At 35.2% G+C, this 20393-nt stretch overlaps 1 protein-coding gene and 1 long non-coding RNA gene across 2 annotated transcripts in view; one reads left to right on the plus strand and one right to left on the minus strand.

The window, feature by feature from the left end:
- Positions 1 to 12259, minus strand: part of pde4cb (phosphodiesterase 4C, cAMP-specific b) — a 77401-nt gene extending 65142 nt beyond the window's left edge. The window contains exon 1 of the mRNA XM_058072585.2: positions 12053 to 12259. Within this exon, the coding sequence (XP_057928568.2) occupies positions 12053 to 12255 (203 nt within the window). The 5' untranslated portion in view covers positions 12256 to 12259. The remainder of the gene's footprint in view (positions 1 to 12052) is intronic.
- Positions 10364 to 11151, plus strand: LOC144898375 (uncharacterized). The gene is made up of 2 exons (XR_013627315.1): positions 10364 to 10600; positions 10939 to 11151. It is a non-coding gene; the product is annotated as an uncharacterized LOC144898375 (long non-coding RNA).
- Positions 12260 to 20393: the final 8134 nt, after the last annotated feature.

The following is a 20393-nucleotide window of genomic DNA, read 5'->3' on the forward strand; positions in this document are numbered from 1 at the left end:
CGGGGTACACCCTGGACTGGTGGCCAGCCAATCACAGGGCACATATAGACAAACAACCATTCACACTCACATTCATACCTATGGACAATTTGGAGTCGCTAATTAACCTAGCATGTTTTTGGAATGTGGGAGGAAACCGGAGTACCCGGAGAAAACCCACGCATGCACGGAGAGAACATGCACACTCCACACAGAATTGGGTGGAATTGAACTCGGGTCTTCTAGCTGTGAGGCCGATGTGCTAACCAGTCGGTAAGCCCAACATTGAATCTATGTAAAAGAAATTTAGAATCTTCTTTCATCAGAAAAAAGTTTGTTTTTAGCCTTTTTGTATCTTTATAAATCGACGTTAGAAGAAAACACCTGATTTTGACCAAAAATTAGAGAAAATTTGCTTTTTCTGCAAAGAATCAAATTTAGACTCTCTTCTTTCATCAGAAAAAAGTTTGTTTTTATTCTTTTTGTATCTTTATAAATCAGCGTTAGAAGAAAACACCTGATTTTGACCAAAAATTTGAGAGAATTCGCTTTTTTTTTGCAAATAATCAAATTTAGACTCTCTTCTTTCATCAGAAAAAAGTTTGTTTTTAGCCTTTTTTGTATCTTTATAAATCGGCGTTAGAAGAAAACACCTGATTTTGACCAAAAATTAGAGAGAATTAGCTTTTTCTGCAAAGAATCAAATTTAGACTCTCTTCTTTCATCAAAAAAAAGTTTGTTTTTAGCCTTTTTGTATCTTTATAAATCAGCGTTAGAAGAAAACACCTGATTTTGACCAAAAATTAGAGAGAATTGGCTTTTTTTTTGCAAATAATCAAATTTAGACTCTCTTCTTTCATCAGAAAAAAGTTTGTTTTTAGCCTTTTTGTATCTTTATAAATCAGCGTTAGAAGAAAACACCTGATTTTGACCAAAAATTAGAGAGAATTTTTTTTTCTGCAAAGAATCAAATTTCGACTCTCTTCTTTCATCCGAAAAAGTTAGTTTTTAGCCTTTTTGTATCTTTATAAATCGGCGTCACAATGGGTGGAATCGAACCCTGATCTCCTCGCTGTGAGGTCTGCGCGCTAACCACTCAACCGTCGTGAAACCTCAGTTTCTGTTCCAGAACATCAAAACCAAAAACTACAATGTAGAAAAATGGACTAAATGTGTAGTTATTATAAAAATGAAAAATAATAAGAGTAACTGAGTGGAGGCCACATATGAACGACATTCTGAAATTCCACAGTCTGATGCTGTGGCTGCTCTTCAGGCTGTTGTTGAGAGGATGAGAGACATTGTTCTCCATAGCATCGAGTCATAACTTTCATTATGTGGGAGGTCAGAGCCAATCGTTCAATGCCGCAGGATGTTCTTTCTTAGGCATTGGGACCACTAATGATGTTTTTAACAGAAGTGGGATTCTGGTGATGAGTTGATAGAAGACTTCAGACAGATGGCTTGAACGGGTCTTCAGGGCACGGGGGGCTTATGTCATACAATGCATGTTCTCTCCGTGCATGCGTGGGTTTTCTCCGGGTACTCCGGTTTCCTCCCACATTCCAAAAACATGCTAGGTTAATTAGCGACTCCAAATTGTCCATAGGTATGAATGTGAGTGTGAATGGTTGTTTGTCTATATGTGCCCTGGGATTGGCTGGCCACCAGTCCAGGGTGTACTCTCTCTCGCCCGAAGTCAGCTGGGATAGGCTCCAGCATACCCCCACGATCCTAGTGAGGATAAGCGGCATAGAAACTTACAAGAATAAAGTTGAAATAGTTAACAGAACTGGAAAATCAGATGTAATTTTGCAAGAATAAAGTCAAAATATTGAGAAAAAAATTGGCAATTTGACAAGAATAAAGTCGGAATATTATGAAAAAAAAATAATGTCATTTTAGAAGCAATGACTGGAAATATAAATAATATAGCTGTAAAATTTTGAATTTGATTGGTAATTTGTTGAAAATTTGGTTGGGGAAAAAGTTATATTATTATGTGAAAAGAAAAAGAAAAATTTTAATAAAGTTAAAATATTTCAAAAAATAATAATTTAGGAAGAAAAACTATGTATTAAGCATTGAAAAACTGGGAAAAAGTCCCCAAAAAAATGACATAATTGTCCATAGGTATGAATGTGAGTGTGAATGGTTGTTTGTCTATATGTGCCCTGTGATTGGCTGGCCACCAGTTCGGGGTGTACCCCACCTCTCTCTCGCCCGAAGACAGCTGGGATAGGCTCCAGTCAAACTTTGATACTATTTTAACCTAAAGCACCTAAAAAAACACCTTTAACAATAATTAGTGTCCATTTTTGCATGCTGCCTTTTAGTCCTTTAGTCCGTCACAAAAAGCCATCATGTTTCCTCCTTCCCAATGCAGACGGTTCACCCGTAGCAAAAACAGTCGAGGTGTTTCTAGGAAACGGCTATGGCTGGCTGCTTGATAAACGTGTTTGTTTGGATTTACTTAGGATGTGATGTTTAACCGTAATGGTCTGCTTCTCTCTTGTTGCGCTTTCATAAAGCCATTCATCATTGTCGTTCCGGCTGCAATAGAACTAACTAGAAACGAGTCTCGTAGAGCCGGAGTGCGTGCGGATCAATATCAATCACACAAAAGTGTCAACACCCAAAGCTGAAGGATCTCCTGTGTATACAAGTGTGTACTAGTCATAACATCAAGAGATTCATTACGTGTAATAACGTCAGGCGATGCGTTTTACCGCAGGACACGATGAGGGCCAGTATTGGAAAATTAAAGAACATAGCGATAATAATAATAATAATAATACAGAATAAAGTACATATACAATACATTCATTCATTCATTTTCTACCGCTTTTTCCTCACAAAGGGGGGGATGCTTTTTGGGACTTTTTCCTAGTTTTTCAATACTTAATACATAGTTTTTCTTCCTAAATTTTTAAAAATGTTTTTTTTTAATTTTCCAAATATTTCAACTTTCTTCAAAATTTTATTTTAGTAATATTATGATTTTATTCACATAATATTAGAACTTTTTCCCCAACCTAATTTTCAAAAAATTACAAATCTATTTCATAATTTTACAACTTTGAAGAATATTATTTAATATTTCCAGTCATTGCTTCTAAAATGACATTTTTTTTTCATAATATTACAAGTTTATTCTTGTCAAATTTTTTTCTCAATATTTTGACTTTATTCTTGCAAAATTACAGCTGATTTTCCAGTTCTGTTAACTATTTCAACTTTCTTCTTGTAAGTTTCTATGCTGCTTATCCTCACTAGGATTGTGGGAGTATGCTGGAGCCTATCCCAGCTGTCTTCAGGCGAGAGAGGCGGGGTACACCCTGGACTGGTGGCCAGCCAATCACAGGGCACATATAGACAAACAACCATTCACACTCACATTCATACCTATGGACAATTTGGAGTCGCTAATTAACCTAGCATGTTTTTGGAATGTGGGAGGAAACCGGAGTACCCGGAGAACATGCAAACTCCACACAGAGATCGCCGAGGGTGGAATTGAACCCTGTATAGTCCGGGGGTGTGGGTGGAGTATATTTTATAAATAAATAAAAAATTTTGCGGAAAACACAAAATCTAAAGTAATACAGCTGGAATAGGTGCAGATTCTGGAAGATCTAGAAACCTTTCAGTTCTGGTTATTGCGTGTAGCTGCTCTATAGGAGTCCACAACTCAATACAAAGTGCTGAGTGCCTGGAGGCGGGGCGTGGGTGGAATAAATTCAAACTTTTCGCGGAAAACACGACATCTAAAGAAATACAACTGGAATAGGTGCAGATTCTGGAAGATCTAGAAACCTTTCAGTTCTGGTTATTGTGTGTAGATGCTCTATAGGAGTCCACAACTCAATACAAAGTGCTGAGTGCCTGGAGGCGGGTGGAATAAATTCAAACTTTTCGCGGAAAACACGAAATCTAAAGAAATACAGCTGGAATAGGTGCAGATTCTGGAAGATCTAGAAACCTTTCAGTTCTGGTTATTGTGTGTAGATGCTCTATAGGAGTCCACAACTCAATACAAAGTGCTGAGTGCCTAGAGGCGGGGCGTGGGTGGAATAAATTCAAACTTTTTGCGGAAAGCATGAAATAGGAAGAAATACAGCTGGAATAGGTGCATATTCTGGAAGATCTAGAAACCTTTCAGTTCTGGTTATTGTGTGTAGATGCTCTATAGGAGTCCACAACTCAATACAAAGTGCTGAGTGCCTGGAGGCGGGGCGTGGGTGGAATAAATTTAAACTTTTCGCGGAAAACACAAAATCTAAAGAAATACAACTGGAATAGGTGCAGATTCTGGAAGATCTAGAAACCTTTCAGTTCTGGTTATTGTGTGTAGATGCTCTATAGGAGTCCACAACTCAATACAAAGTGCTGAGTGCCTAGAGGCGGGGCGTGGGTGGAATAAATTTAAACTTTTCGCGGAAAACACAAAATCTAAAGAAATACAACTGGAATAGGTGCAGATTCTGGAAGATCTAGAAAGCTTTATGTTCTGGTTATTGCGTGTAGCTACTCTACAGGAGTCCACAACTCAATAAAAACGTGAAGTAGTGAACTACTTCAATGACTTTGAAGTAGTTTCAGTATCCAAATCCAATTTTTCACCCCCCAAATCTGCTTAGTATCTTCCTTTGGGACTGGATTAAACTCTTGGCCTGATGTTGAAAACAACCTGAAGGGATCCTTCAGATACACAATTCCCACAAATGGTGGGAAAAGCTCAGCCAGTAAGTGAAAACATTCATGGAAAACTGACCCCACTGATGATTTTTTCGTCGTCTCCTGGTCACAGTGAGCCCGAAGGAAAAAAGGGAATCCTGGAGTAAATCCGGGCGAGCTCATCCGCGCAGGTAGACGTATTTGTTCAGTCGTCCTCCGCTTATTACCGAGACGAAAGCAATCACCACGGCCAATCGAGATTCTGATCCGTCTGTCGACAGCGCGGCAGTTGCATGGTGATTGAGCACTTCGCCGTCACGGAATATATCTACCACCTCTCGGCTACGTGGACGTAGCAAGAAAAGCTATAAAAGTCAACACTGGTGCTCCCCCCTCTGGGAATGTACCAAGTGGAATTGACATTTTTAATGCTGACCTTGCAATGACCCTAATGTGGTCAAGACAATATCAGTTATTTGAATAGCTTTTAAAAGGCTAAAGGGCACTTCAGTTTTTGGTTTGCACCAACATTCATTCATTCATTCATTTTCTACCGCTTTTCCTCACAAAGGTTGCAGAATGTGCTGGAGAGGCGGGGTACACCCTGGACTGGTGGCCAGCCAATCACAGGGCACATATAGACAAACAACCATTCACACTCACATTCATACCTATGGACAATTTGGAGTCGATAATTAACCTAGCATGTTTTTGGAATGTGGGAGGAAACCGGAGTACCCGGAGAAAACCCACGCATGCACCGGGAGAACATGCAATTGGTGGAATTGAACTTGGGTGTCCTAGCAGCGAGGCATGCGTGCTAACCACTCGCCCACCGTGCAGCCTCATATTAATATTATTCATTAATTTTCTACCGCTTATCCTCATGAGGGTCGCGGAGGGTGCTGGAGCCGATCCCAGCTGTTTTCGGGCGAGAGGCGGGGTACACCCTGGACTGGTCGCCAGCCAGCCAATCACAGGGCACATATAGACAAACAACCATTCACACTCACATTCATACCTATGGAGAATTTGGAGTCGCTAATTAACCTAGCATGTTTTTGGAATGTGGGAGGAAACCGGAGTACGCGGAGAAAACCCACGCATGCACGGGGAGAACATGCAAACTCCACACAGAGATGGCCGAGGATGGAATTGAACTCGGGTCTCCTAGCTGTGAAGCCTGTTGTGCTAACCACCCATCCACTGTGCAGCCCTGGTTCAGTATATTTTTCATCAAAATAGTAGTCATACCAAAATGTTGTGTTGCTGCTGGATGTTCACAATATCCGAGTGATACTGTTGTGGGGGTGCTGGAGCCTATCCTAGCTGTTTTGGGGCGAGAGAGGCGGGGTACACCCTGGACTGGAGACAAACAACCATTCACACTCACATTCATACCTATGGACAATTTGGAGTCGCTAATTAACCTAGCATGTTTTTGGAATGACAGCTGGGATAGGCTCCAGCGGTAGAAAATGAATGAATGAATGAAGTTCCTATATATATTCCTATGTATAGTTCCTATAAATATATATTCATGTATATTCACACATTGTTTCCTATGGAAAACAGCAGTAAACAAAACTACTTTCAGTGTATGTGTTTACATTGTGTACATGTGTTTAAATTCTCATTAATCAAACTTCCTTCCAATTGCAACACTTCCATATCCATCTTTTCACATGACGGAGATATCTTACAAGGAAAAATCTTATTATTCTATTTATCAGGGGATTAACACAACAGTTCGTCTTGTGAGCGAAACGCCTGAGATGAGCGGCGGCGGCGCTTGTTGACAGAAAGTGTCATGGAGAGAGAGAGAGAGAGAGAGAGAGAGAGAGAGGTGAGCTAAGGCGCCTGTCATGCCTCATCCACTCGGTAGCAGCCAATCACACACACCATTTTAATTAAAGCCTTTTGTTGCTGCCAAAAAAATAGTTACCGCACAGACCAAAAAATGTGACTTTTTCCAGTAGTTAGCAATTTAAAATCAACTAATTTTGTTGTCATTTTACCGGAATCTATCTTTATATCAAACATAACACATATTTTTTTCCCTTTCTGTGCATTATAACACAAAACAAGTTAATATGAGCTAGCTAACAATGCAGTCAAACGTTATAGTCTCTTCAACCAAGGCAGTGAGAAATGAGACGCAGTAGAAAACCAACAAGAACACATAAATAATGGCCGCCTCCTACATTAGTTTGACTGATGATGTGCACGGAACAGTTCCTCGTTAGCTAAAACATCAATCACGCTATTCACGCTAGAAATGGAAAAGCACCGTTCTGCAAATGTAAGAAACCTCTCATCCATTATCTGACATCTGGTTTTTTTTTTCCCTGAGCATGGATGCAGGGAGCTGGAGTCTATCCCGGCTAATTCTCGCTAATTTTTGGTCAAAATCAGGTGTTTTCTTCTAACGTCGAATTATAAAGATACAAAAAAGGCTAAAAACAAACTTTTTTTTGATGAAAGAAGAGAATCTAAATTTGATTATTTGCAGAAAAAGCTAATTCTCTCAAATTTTTGGTCAAAATCAGGTGTTTTCTTCTAACGCTGATTTATAAAGATACAAAAAGGATAAAAACAAACTTTTTTCTGATGAAAGAATTGATTTTTCTTTTGCAGAAATAGTTAATTCTCTAATTTTTGGTCAAAATCAGGTGTTTTCTTCTAACGCTGATTTATAAAGATACAAAAAGGATAAAAACAAACTTTTTTCTGATGAGACAAGAGAGTCTAAATTTGATTTTTTGCAGAAAAAAATTCTCTCTAATTTTTGGTCAAAATCAGGTGTTTTCTTCTAACGCCGAATTATAAAGATACAAAAAAGGCTAAAAACAAACTTTTTTCTGATGAAAGAAGAGAGTCAAAATTTGATTCTTTGCAGAAAAAGCAAATTTTCTCTCATTTTTGGTCAAAATCAGGTGTTTTCTTCGAACGCCGATTTATAAAGCTATAAAAAGACTAAAAACAAACTTTTTACTGATGAAAGAAGAGAGTCTAAATTTGATTCTTTGCAGAAAAAGCTAATTCTCTCTAATTTTTGGTCAAAATCAGGTGTTTTCTTCTAACGCCGAATTATAAAGATACAAAAAAAGCTAAAAACAAACTTTTTCTGATGAAAGAAGAGAGTCTAAAATAGATTTTTTTTGCAGAAAAAGCTAATTTTCTCTAATTTTTGGTCAAAATCAGGTGTTTTCTTCTAACGCCGATTCATAAAGATACAAAAGGGCTAAAAACATTTTTTTTTAATTTTAAAGATTTAAAAAAACTAAAAAAAGTTTTTAAAAAATGTAAAAAAAAATTTAAAAAAAAATGTTTTATAACAGTTAGTGATTGTAAAAGTACCAGATGGAGGGGTAGGATTTAATAAGCTTTGCTTCTTCCTACTCCTTTTGGACATGTGGAACTGGGAACTGATTATGGGATGCATTCAATTGTAATCTGATGCACGTTCAAATGAAATAAAACCATTACCATTACCATTACCATTAAATGCCAGCAAATGATGAATGCAAGCATCAGAATGAGAAAGGCTTTCTAAGCAGCATACCAACCTGGTAGGATCCTACTGAATGACTGTGATCCCCCCCCCCCCCAATATCCCATCCCAGCCTTCCAGCCAACGCTCCAACAAAGGGAAATGATCCACTGAGCGACAGGTCTTTGGATAAAAGTACCTTGTTTAATGGCAGAGGTCAGAGAAGAACGGCCAGATGGTGTGAGATGATAGAAATGCAACAATGACTCAAAATGTCTGTGCAGAAGAACATCTCTGCACAGACCCTTAAAGAAGATGAGCTTCAGTGGGTGACGGTCCTGTCAGACAGGAATGGAGGCTACAATTTGGAAAATGGGGGGAAAAGAAAAATGCTACATTATCTGATTCTGTACATCACATTGGACGGGTCTGAATTTGGTGTGACCGACAACAAGATGGGCTTATCCTTTTCTTCTAACGCCGACTTATAAAGATACAAAAAGGCTAAAAACAAACTTTTTACTGATGAAAGACAAGAGTCTAAATTGGATTCTTTGCAGAAAAAGCTAATTTTCTCTCTAATTTTTGGTCAAAATCAGGTGTTTTCTTCTAATGCCGATTTATAAAGATACAAAAAGGATAAAAAACAAACTTTTTTCTGATGAAAGAAGAGAGTCAAAATTTGATTCTTAGCGGAAAAATCAAATTCTCTCTAATTTTGGCCAAAATCAGGTGTTTTCTTCTAACGCTTGATTTATAAAGATACAAAAAGGCTAAAAACAAACTTTCTTCTGATGAAAGAAGAGAGTCGAAATATGATTCTTTGCAGAAAATACTAATTCTCTCTAATTTTTGGTCAAAATCGGGTGTTTTCTTCTAACGGCGATTTATAAAGATACAAAAAGGCTAAAAACAAACTTTTTTCTGATGAAACAAGAGAATCAAAATTGGATTCTTTGCAGAAAAAGCTAATTTTATCGAATATTTGGTCAAAATCAGGTGTTTTCTTCTAATGCCGATTTATAAAGATACAAAAAGGGATAAAAACAAACTTTTTTCTGATGACAGAGGAGAGTCTAATTTTGATTCTTTGCAGAAAAAGCTAATTTTCTCTCATTTTTGGTCAAAATCAGGTGTTATTTTCTAATGCCAAATTATAAAGATACAAAAAAGGCTAAAAACAAACTTTTTTCTGATGAAAGAAGAGAGTCTAAATTTGATAATTTGCAAAAAAAGCTAATTTTGTCTAATTTTTGGTCAAAATCGGGTGTTTTCTTCTAACTCTGATTTATAAAGATACAAAAAGGCTAAAAACAAACTTTTTACTGATGAAAGAAGAGAGTCTAAATTTGATTCTTTGCAGAAAAAGCGAATTCTCTCGAATTTTTTGTCAAAATCAGCCATTTTCTTCTAATGCCGATTTATAAAGATACAAAAAGGATAAAAACAAACTTTTTTTCTGATGAAAGAAGAGAGTCTAAATTTGGTTCTTTGCAAAAAAAACCTATTTTTCTCAAATTTTTGGTCAAAATCAGGTGTTTTCTTCTAAAACTGATTTATAAAGATACAAAAAGGCTAAAAACGAACTTTTTTCTGATGAAACAAAAGAGTCTAAATTTGATTCTTTGCAGAAAAAGCTAATTTCTCTAATTTTTGGTCCAAACCAGGTGTTTTCTTCTAACGCCGATTTATAAAGATACAAAAAGGCTAAAAACAAACTTTTTACTGATGAAAGAAGAGAGTCAAAATTTGATTCTTTGCAGAAAAAGCTAATTTTCTCTCATGTTTGGTCAAAATCAGGTGTTTTCTTCTACTGCCGATTTATAAAGATACAAAAAGGATAAAAACAAACTTTTTTCTGATGTAAGAAAAGAGTCGAAATTTGATTATTTGCAGAAAAAGCTAATTCTCTCTAATTTTTGGTCAAAATCAGGTGTTTTCTTCTAATACCGATTTATAAAGATACAAAAAGGCTAAAAAACGAACTTTTTTCTGATGAAAGAAGAGAGTCGAAATTGTCTTTACATAGTTTCAATGTTGGGCTAACCCCGCCTCTTGACCAGTTTCAGTGTTTATGTAGTCCTAAAACTGAATAGCCTTTGTTTGTGTCGGCAAAAATGCCCCAAAACTCTGACAGTATGGATCTCGTTTCTCTGAAAATGGCAGGCAGTCAACGACTTAATAATAAATAATACAATTGACCCCCTCCCCCCCTTTTCCACAGCCTATAGTATTCTTACCGACCACCATGACTACTTCCAGAAGGTTCATATCTCAGGGCTCAAATCACAAAAATGTCACCTTTGGGATGTGATTGAGATCATGGATGTGTGACTGACACCTTGGTGACACTCATGAAGAACTAAGACCACTCTGAAGGCCCTGGCTAGGATTTAGTTCAGTGATGACGGATCTTTACAAGACAATCTTTGAATTTAATTGCCATCGCATGTCAAGCCAACCGCCCCCCCCCCCAAAAAAAACCTAAGTTGTTGTCCTTCAAGCACAACAAGAACATGAGAATGAAGAGAAAGCAACGATCCTTCATTATGCCTTCTAGCCAGTTGACAAACACACCGAGTCAGCAAAGATTATTCTCATTTTCCTCAAGAGACGGAATCCTGCAGCTTTCCTGTGGCCACTGTGTACTACAGGGGTCTCAAACATGCGGCCCCCGCCTTGATATGAAAGTTTAATGTTAGCGCGGCCCGTGCAAGTTTGATATGGATGCTGTATGGTATCATGTACCCAGAAAAAATTATTACGTTTGATTAATGTTCATGTTAAAGGTTAAATAACTGTTAATAGTTATCCTCCCTATCCGTGTGGAAGTGGTAAGTTTTTGGCTATTTAAGTTGAAAGGAAATAACATGAAGGCTACCGTTTAGGTCGCTAGCTCTCTAGTTTGCGAGTTAGCATGTGTCTCAAGACCCTGCAGTTGCGCAATATGTTGTAAATAAAAAGAGTATAAATGTGACTATAGTCGTGTTTTGTCATGTCTACAGGGCTCTAATAATGCTTTGTTCATTTTAATCTGAAAAAAAATCATTTGTCTACCCAGCGACTCCAAATTGTCCATAGGTATGAATGTGAGTGTGAATGGTTGTTTGTCTATATGTGCCCTGTGATTGGCTGGCTGGCCACCAGTCCAGTGTGTACCCCGCGTCTCTCGCCTGAAGACAGCTGGGATAGGCTCCAGCATACCCCCACAATCCTAGTGAGGATAAGCGGCATAGAAACTTACAAGAAGTTGAAATAGTTAACAGAATTGGAAAATCAGCTGTAATTTTGCAAGAATAAAGTCAAAATATTCAGAAAAAAAATAAAAATAAATAATGTCATTTTAGAAGCAATGACTGGAAATATTAAAGAATATTCTTCAATGTTTTGATACAGAAATTATGAAATAGATTTGTAATTTTTGGGAAATTTGGTTGGGGAAAAAGTTCTAATATTATGTGAATAAAATCATAATATTACCAAAAGAAAATTTTGAAAAAAGTTGAAATATTAAAAAAAAAAAACATTTGCATCGCAAAGCTACCAAGACCGCCCTTGACATGTTATTAGTCATTAAACACTTTTTTTTTATCATTACATTATGCCTTTTTGTTCTATTAACCATTTTTCACTGTTGTTTTTAATTTACTTTAGTTCCACACAAAAAAAAGCCATGTGCCATAAACGGCTCCTGGGCCACACTTTTGACACCCTTGTTTTAATATGTTGCAGTACAGAGCTGCAATGGATGTACCGGCAGCTCACTCAAGTGGGATAAATATGTTAATAACCAAGTGCTTGTATATTTAATAAAGACTCAGCAGAATATTATATATTATTAAATATATAATATATCATATATATTATTGTATATTGAATATTTCCAAGTTTAATATTGTTTACCGTTTGAGCGAGGACGGCCAGGACAAGCGCGGCTTCTTCAGAACCGGGCGAAGCTTCTCCAGGGTCCGGTTACGGCACAGGTAGCGCTCGGTGTCCGAGTTGAAGCGCTGCTTGATCCGTATGTTGGTCCTCGGCTGCCGCCACAAGTGTTTGGGTGGCTTGGCGAGACCCGCTCCCTCTCTGCTCAGCGCCGCGCACTCCATTTTTTTTTTAGACTTTGTTTGATTAGTGGGCGATTATCTGCTGGAAACGGAGACAAAAAAAAAAAAAAAAAAACACGGACGTTGTGACACGAAACGAGGACACTAAAGGAGGTTTTCGCGGCGGGACATGGCGCGCTGCTGTCCACGTTCTGCGGTGCTGAAGACGCTACGAGGCTTCCTGCAACTCTCTGCTTTGCTAAGTCCTCTTCCTGTCTCTCTTGGCCTTTGTGGCTCTCTCTCTCTCTCGCTCTCTCTCTCTCGCTCTCTCTCTCTCGCTCTCTCTCTCTCTCTCCGCCCTCCTGGAATCGAGCTGCCCACCATCTGTCCATCATTCGTGTCAACATTAAGTGCGCATTTTCTAAGCGTTTAATGGACATGTGAGAGGGAAATACTGCATGTATGTGCTTTCATGGAATCGAACTAACACATCTATAGTCGCTTCCAAAGTGTCTGACGGAGACTGAAACGTATAAAAAAAATTTAAAAATACCATAAATCCAATCAAAATATTACCAAACATACACTATATACATTCATTATATAGATGGAACCTATTAGGCTAACTGTTCATTCATTCATTCATTTTCTACCGCTTATCCTCACAAGGGTCACAGTGGGTGATGGAGCCTATCCCAGCTGTCTTCAGGCGAAAGGCAGGGTACAACCTGGACTGGTGGCCAGCCAGCCAATCACAGGGCACATATAGACAAACAACCATTACAATCAACCAAAGCAATCTTCACTCGCTAAATGTACTGCAAAAAAGGCCAGTAAGGATAATTCATAATGCCGCCTACAGAGAACTCCTTATTTCTAAAATCACAAATACTTCAACTTGCTGATATTGACACTTACTATGGTACCCATTATGGCATTGGATGATCATATCACCTCCGACTTTGGTATGTGACAAAAAATTAAAAAAAAAAAAAAAAAATTTTTTAATTTAAAAATTAAAAAATGTAAAAAAATGAAAAAAATAAAGAAAAATGTAAAAAAATAAATAAAATAAATTTATAAATAAAATACATTTGCTAAATACAAGGATGAAGAGTCTTGAACCAGTCATGATGTGCTATATATATATCACTATATTGACACTTACTATGGTACCCATTATGGCATTGGATGCTCATATCACAGAGTACTTTGGTACGTCACAAAATATTTAAAAAATTAAAAAATGTAAAAAAATGAAAAAAACTAAAAAAAAATTAAAAAAATTAATAAAATAAATTTATACATAAAATAAATTTGCTAAATACAAGGATGAAGAGTCTTGAACCAGTCATGATGTGCTATATATATCACTATATTGACACTTACTATGGTACCCATTATGGCATTGGATGCTCATGTCACCTCCTACTTCGGTACGAGGTACATTATTAAAAAAAACAAAAAAAAACCTTAAACTGTATTATGGAAAGCAGGAAGTGAACAAATGTAACAGTTACTGATTGTAAAAGTACCAGATGGAGGGGTAGGATTTAATAAGCTTTGCTTCTTCCTACTCCTTTTGGACATGTGGAACTGGGAACTGATTATGGGATGCATTCAATTGTAATCTGATGCATGTTCAAATGAAATTAAACCATTACCATACACACAGGACGTAATGTACTATGAATGTATGATGGGAACAGGTAAAGTCTGACCTTTCACTAAGCTACATCCCAAAACAGGCGATTTCCAGGTACTGCTCCATTGAGTTCAATGAAGTATTGACGTTTTTGACATATTTTTGATTTTTTTTAAAAAAGGTAATCATTGTTAAATGTCACAGTATATGTTGGAATTAATTTTCCCGAAAAACTACCTGCATCAACAAAAACCATGACTGACCACACATCACACACCTGTGATGAATAAATAAATACCAATAAATAACCCAACTCATAATAGAGACCAGAAATGCATGGTGGGAGACGACCGCAGTATATGCATCACATACAGGTTGTTGATGCCAGGCTTCAGCTGCAAATTGAGTGAGATATTCACACGGAAGAATCTCTCCAGTTGGACAGGGAATTGTATGAGCAAAGATTAAACGTCCTTTCTCAGGGCCACAAGTGCCTCCAAGATGGCAGAGAAGAAGAACCAGACTGGATTGAGCTGGCAGAAATGTTACTTAAAAAATGATGTGTGTCAATTGAGACATGCAGAAAAAACACATAATACTTAATACATAATACTGAGATGACACTAGTAATAAGTACTCGGGAAACCCAGGCTCCAGTTTGCATGGCTGTAAACCAAAATAGGACAATTTGAAGATGCTACCTGAGCTGATTTCAAACACTAAGGGGAAGAATTAGGTAGGGGTATCTTGTCTTTTAAAATTAAAATTAAAATTAAAATTAAAATTAAAATTAAAATTAAAATTAAAATTAAAATTAAAATTAAAATTAAAATTAAAATTAAAATTAAAATTAAAATTAAAATTAAAATTAAAATTAAAATATACAAATAAAAAATAAAACAAAAACAATTAAAATTAAAATTAAAATACTAATAAAAGCTAAAATTAAAAGATAAAAAAATTAAAATTAAAAAATACAAATAAAGAAATAAAACAAAAACAACAATTAAAATTAAAAAGAAAAGATAAAAAATTAAAATTAAAATTAAAAGATAAAAAATTAAAATTAAAATTAAAAGATAAAAAAATAAAATTAAAAACAAAAACAATTAATATTAAAAAGAAAAGCTAAAAAAATTAAATTAAAAATAAAACAAAAACAATTAAAATTAAAATACTAATAAAAGATCAAATTAAACAATAAAAAATTAAAATTAATTTTAATTTTAAAATTAAAATAAAAAAATACAAATAAAGAAATAAAACAAAAACAAAAACAACAATTAAAATTAAAAAGAAAAGATAAAAAATTAAAATTAAAATTAAAAGATAAAAAATTAACATTAAAATTAAAAGATAAAAAAATAAAATTAAAAACAAAAACAATTAAAATTAAAAAGAAAAGATAACAAAATTAAATTAAAAATAAAACAAAAACAATTAAAATTAAAATACTAATAAAAGATCAAATTAAACAATAAAAAATTAAAATTAATTTTAATTTTAAAATTAAAATTAAAAAATATAAATAAAAAATAAAACAAAAACAACAATTAAAATTAAAATTCAAAGATAAAAAATAAAAATTAAAAACAAAAACAACCATTAAAATTAAAAAGAAAAGAAAAAATTAAAATTAAAAAACAAAAAAAAATCCTAATTTTGCCAGCCTGAATATATTGCTATGTTATTACTTATTTAAAATTATTTGAATTATTTGTACAAATTACTGTTTACGCTGTACATTGTTGTTCATATTTGATGTCATCTATATATTCTCCACATTATTATTATTTATTATTACACAGGAGCCAGGCAACAACATTTGGTTGGCAATTTCACTGCTGTGTTATTGTGCAATGACAATAAAGGAAGTCTATGTATCTATGTCTATGTGCGTGCGTTTTGCTAACCTGCAAAAAGGGAGTTCACTCTGTGCATGGCTTGCAGCACCTTGTTGCATAGAACAACAGCATGAACGGAGTGAACCCTTTTGTCAGTCATACAGTCTCTTTGTCTCTGTGTCTGGGGGCAATTTATGGACTGTACTTTTAAATTAAAGGTTAAAAATAGACCCAATCTTGTGACAGAACTAGAATCAGAAGAGTTTGTGCCAATGCTGCACTATATCAACAATTCAGGCAATGGGAAAAAGGATATTTTCTTAGCATATTTATGCATTACACATGGCTGCATTACTGAGTGTTAGTGAAAAATGAAGAAAAACAGACCGGTGTTCATCATGACTGGCCACCGCTCGACGGTACAGAGCCTCCAGGCGGTGCAGGGGTAGGCCATATGTTGCAGAAAACCTCCGGCTGTCGGACGGGTGCTCCTGACACGAGTGTCTCCTCCGCAGCGGGGGAAGATGCAACTGCCCAGAGTAGCGTCGTCTCACCACCTGGTGGACCACGGGGAGAGACTCCCTACGAACCTGTCGAGCGGCAGGAGGAAATGAGTCTAGAGAATTTATTTGTAATTTTTTTTTAATTTAGATGGGGAAAAAGTTATAATATTATGTGAATAAAATCATATTACCAAAAGAAAATTTAGAAGAAAGTTGAAATATTTGGAAAATTAAAAAAAAACATTTTAAAAAATTTAGGAAGAAAAACTATGTATTAAGTATTGAAAAACTGGGAAAAAAGTCCCAAAAAGATGACATAATAATTGTCCATAGGTATGAATGTGAGTGTGAATGGTTGTTTGTCTATATGTGCCCTGTGATTGGCTGGCCACCAGTCTCCAGCATACCCCCACAATCCTAGTGAGGATAAGCGGCATAGAAACTTACAAGAAGAAAGTTGACATAGTTAACAGAACTGGAAAATCAGCTGTAATTTTGCAAGAATAAAGTCAAAATATTGAGAAGAAAATTGGCAATTTGACAAGAATAAACTCTTAATATTATGAAAAAAATAATGTCATTTTAGAAGCAATGAATGGAAATATTAAATAATATTCTTCAAAGTTGTAAAATTATGAAATAGATTTGTAATTTTTGAAAATTTTGTTGGGGAAAAAAGTTCCAATATTATGTGAATAAAATCATAATATTACCAAAAGAAAATTTCAAAGAAAGTTGAAATATTTGGAAAATAAAAAAAAAACATTTTTTTAAATTTAGGAAGAAAAACTATGTATTAAGCATTGAAAAACTGGGACAAAATAAAGCTGAGGATAAGGGGCATTGAAACTTACAAGAAGAAAGTTGAAATAGTTAACAGAACTTGAAAATCAGCTGCAATTTTGCAAGAATAAAGTCAAAATATTGAGAAAAAAATTGGCAATTTGACAAGAATAAAAATTGTCATTTTAGAAGCAATGACTGGAAATATTAAAAAATATTCTTCTAATTTGTAAAATTATGAAATAGATTTGTAATTTTTTGAAAATTTGGTTTGGGAAAAAGTTCTAATATTATGTGAATAAAATCATAATATTACCAAAATAAAATTTTGAAAAAAGTTGAAATATTTGGAAAATGAAAAAAAAATTTAATTTAGGAAGAAAAACTATGTATTAAGCATTGAAAAACCGTGAAAAAATCCCAAAAAGATGACATAATAATTGCCAACAGGTATGAATGTGAGTGTGAATGGTTGTTTGTCTATATGTGCCCTGTGATTGGCTGGCCACCAGTCCAGGGTGTACCCCGCCTCTCGCCCAAAGACAGCTGGGATAGGCTTCAGCACCCCCGCGACCCTCATGAGAATAAGCAGCAAAAAACGAATGTTTATAATATTGTTAACAAAAACAACAAATATCCATCCATCCATCTCTTGTAGTTCCATCGAAGGGGTGTGGACACGGAGGCTGTATCGATGATTGTCATATTAGTAAAGCACAAACATGATGTGCATAAAAACAAAATCAAATTCATAAAAGCGACCCAGCTGACACCCAGGGCCCTCATAAATCACAGTCCATCTGGTCTTGTGCGCACGTGGTCCAACCTCTTATCCCATCCTCTGCACATCCATATTCACTATTATGCTAAGCAGCACGCGGCTCTCAGGTCCCATTTCCTGTGTGTGTGCAACACTCTTGTAAATAAGGATAGTGTTCAAGAGATAGAAAGGTGATGGCCACTAACAAAACATGACACTACTCAAGTGTCTCCTTAAAATGACAATTATTTGATAAACAATATTATTATTATTATTATTCATATCTTATAAAAATACATAAATACAGGTGGTCCTCGGGTTACATACACGCTGCCGTAAATTTATTAACAAATTTAATTAATATATTTTATTTTACTGTTAATAAAACACAGTGTAACCTTGGTTAGCGTACTTCCTGGTTAGTGTACTTTGCCTCGTTTTGCATACATGTTCCAGTTAGTATGTGTCTTATCGTGTTATTAAAACACTGTGCGAACCAAATTGTGTTCTTTGTGTATTTTCATCACCAAACATCCATTAATCATGACTAATTAATTTGAAAACTGTGATTAATTGGATGAAAATAGCACTACTTATAGATGACATGAGAATACTAAATTCAAAATGCACTCTTGAAGCAAATTCAAATATCACAGTCGGGTAACTGTGATAAACAAGGGATTACTGTATTTCAATTGGGGATTAATCACAACTATTCATTCATTCATGAATTAAAACTGTGATTAATGGGATTAAAACAGCACTGCTTATTATGAATGACATGAGAATACGACATGCAAAATGCACTCTTGCAGCCAATTCAAATATCACGGGATATCAAGGGATTACTGTATTTCAAATGGTGATTAATCATGATTAATTCATTTGAAAACTGTGATTAATGGGATTAAAACAGCACTACTTATTATGAATGACATGAGAATATGACATGCAAAATGCACTCTTGCAGCAAATTCAAATATCACGGGATATCAAGGGGTTACTGTATTTCAAATGGTGATTAATCATGACTAAAAACTGTGATTAATGGGATTAAAACAGCACTACTTATTATAAATGACATGAGAATACGACATGCAAAATGCACTTTTGCAGCAAATTAAAATATCACGGGATATCAAGGGGTTACTGTATTTCAAACGGTGATTAATCATGACTAAAAACTGATTAATGGGATTAAAACAGCACTACTTATTATAAATGACATGAGAATACGACATGCAAAATGCACTTTTGCAGAAAATTAAAATATCACGGGATATCGAGGGATTACTGTATTTGAAACGGTGATTAATCATGACTAAAAACTGATTAATGGGATTAAAACAGCACTACTTATTATAAATGACATGAGAATACGACATGCAAAATGCACTCTTGCAGCCAATTCAAATATCACGGGATTACAGTATTTGAAATGGTGATTAATCATGACTAATTCATTAATGGGATTAAAACAGCACTACTTATTATAAATGACATGAGAATACGACATGCAAAATGCACTCTTGCAGCAAATTCAAATATCACGGGATATCAAGGGATTACTGTATTTCAAATGGTGATTAATCATGACTAATTCATTTGAAAACTGTGATTAATGGGACTAAAACAGCACTACTTATTATAAATGACATGAGAATACTACATGCAAAATGCACTCTTGCAGCAAATTCAAATATCACGGGATATCAAGGGGTTACTGTATTTCAAATGGTGATTAATCATGACTAAAAACTGTGATTAATGGGATTAAAACAGCACTACTTATTATAAATGACATGAGAATACGACATGCAAAATGCACTTTTGCAGCAAATTAAAATATCACGGGATATCAAGGGGTTACTGTATTTCAAACGGTGATTAATCATGACTAAAAACTGATTAATGGGATTAAAACAGCACTACTTATTATAAATGACATGAGAATACGACATGCAAAATGCACTCTTGCAGCCAATTCAAATATCACGGGATTACAGTATTTGAAATGGTGATTAATCATGACTAATTCATTATTGGGATTAAAACAGCACTACTTATTATAAATGACATGAGAATACGACATGCAAAATGCACTCTTGCAGCAAATTCAAATATCACGGGATATCAAGGGATGACTGTATTTCACATGGTGATTAATCATGACTAATTCATTTGAAAACTGTGATTAATGGGACTAAAACAGCACTACTTATTATAAATGACATGAGAATACTACATGCAAAATGCACTCTTGCAGCAAATTCAAATATCACGGGATATCAAGGGATGACTGTATTTCACATGGTGATTAATCATGACTAATTCATTTGAAAACTGTGATTAATGGGACTAAAACAGCACTACTTATTATAAAAGACATGAGAATACTAAATGCACTCTTGCAGCCAATTCAAATATCACGGGATTACTGTATTTGAAATGGTGATTAATCATGACTAATTCATTTGAAAACTGTGATTAATGGGATTAAAACAGCACATGAGAATACGACATGCAAAATGCGCTCTTGAAACAAGCTGGCATACAACCATATTATCATATTGCAGACATCCAACAGATCTTTTACACACGTTAACAGTCACTGAACTAGCAACTCTTCTCCTCACTGAATAGCTGTTGATGTATCCGGTGTAACA

This window comes from Doryrhamphus excisus, linkage group LG4, assembly GCF_037039965.1.
Source record: "Doryrhamphus excisus strain RoL-2023G ecotype Guam linkage group LG4, RoL_Dexc_Guam_v1.1, whole genome shotgun sequence".
NCBI classification, from domain to species: domain Eukaryota; kingdom Metazoa; phylum Chordata; class Actinopteri; order Syngnathiformes; family Syngnathidae; genus Doryrhamphus; species Doryrhamphus excisus.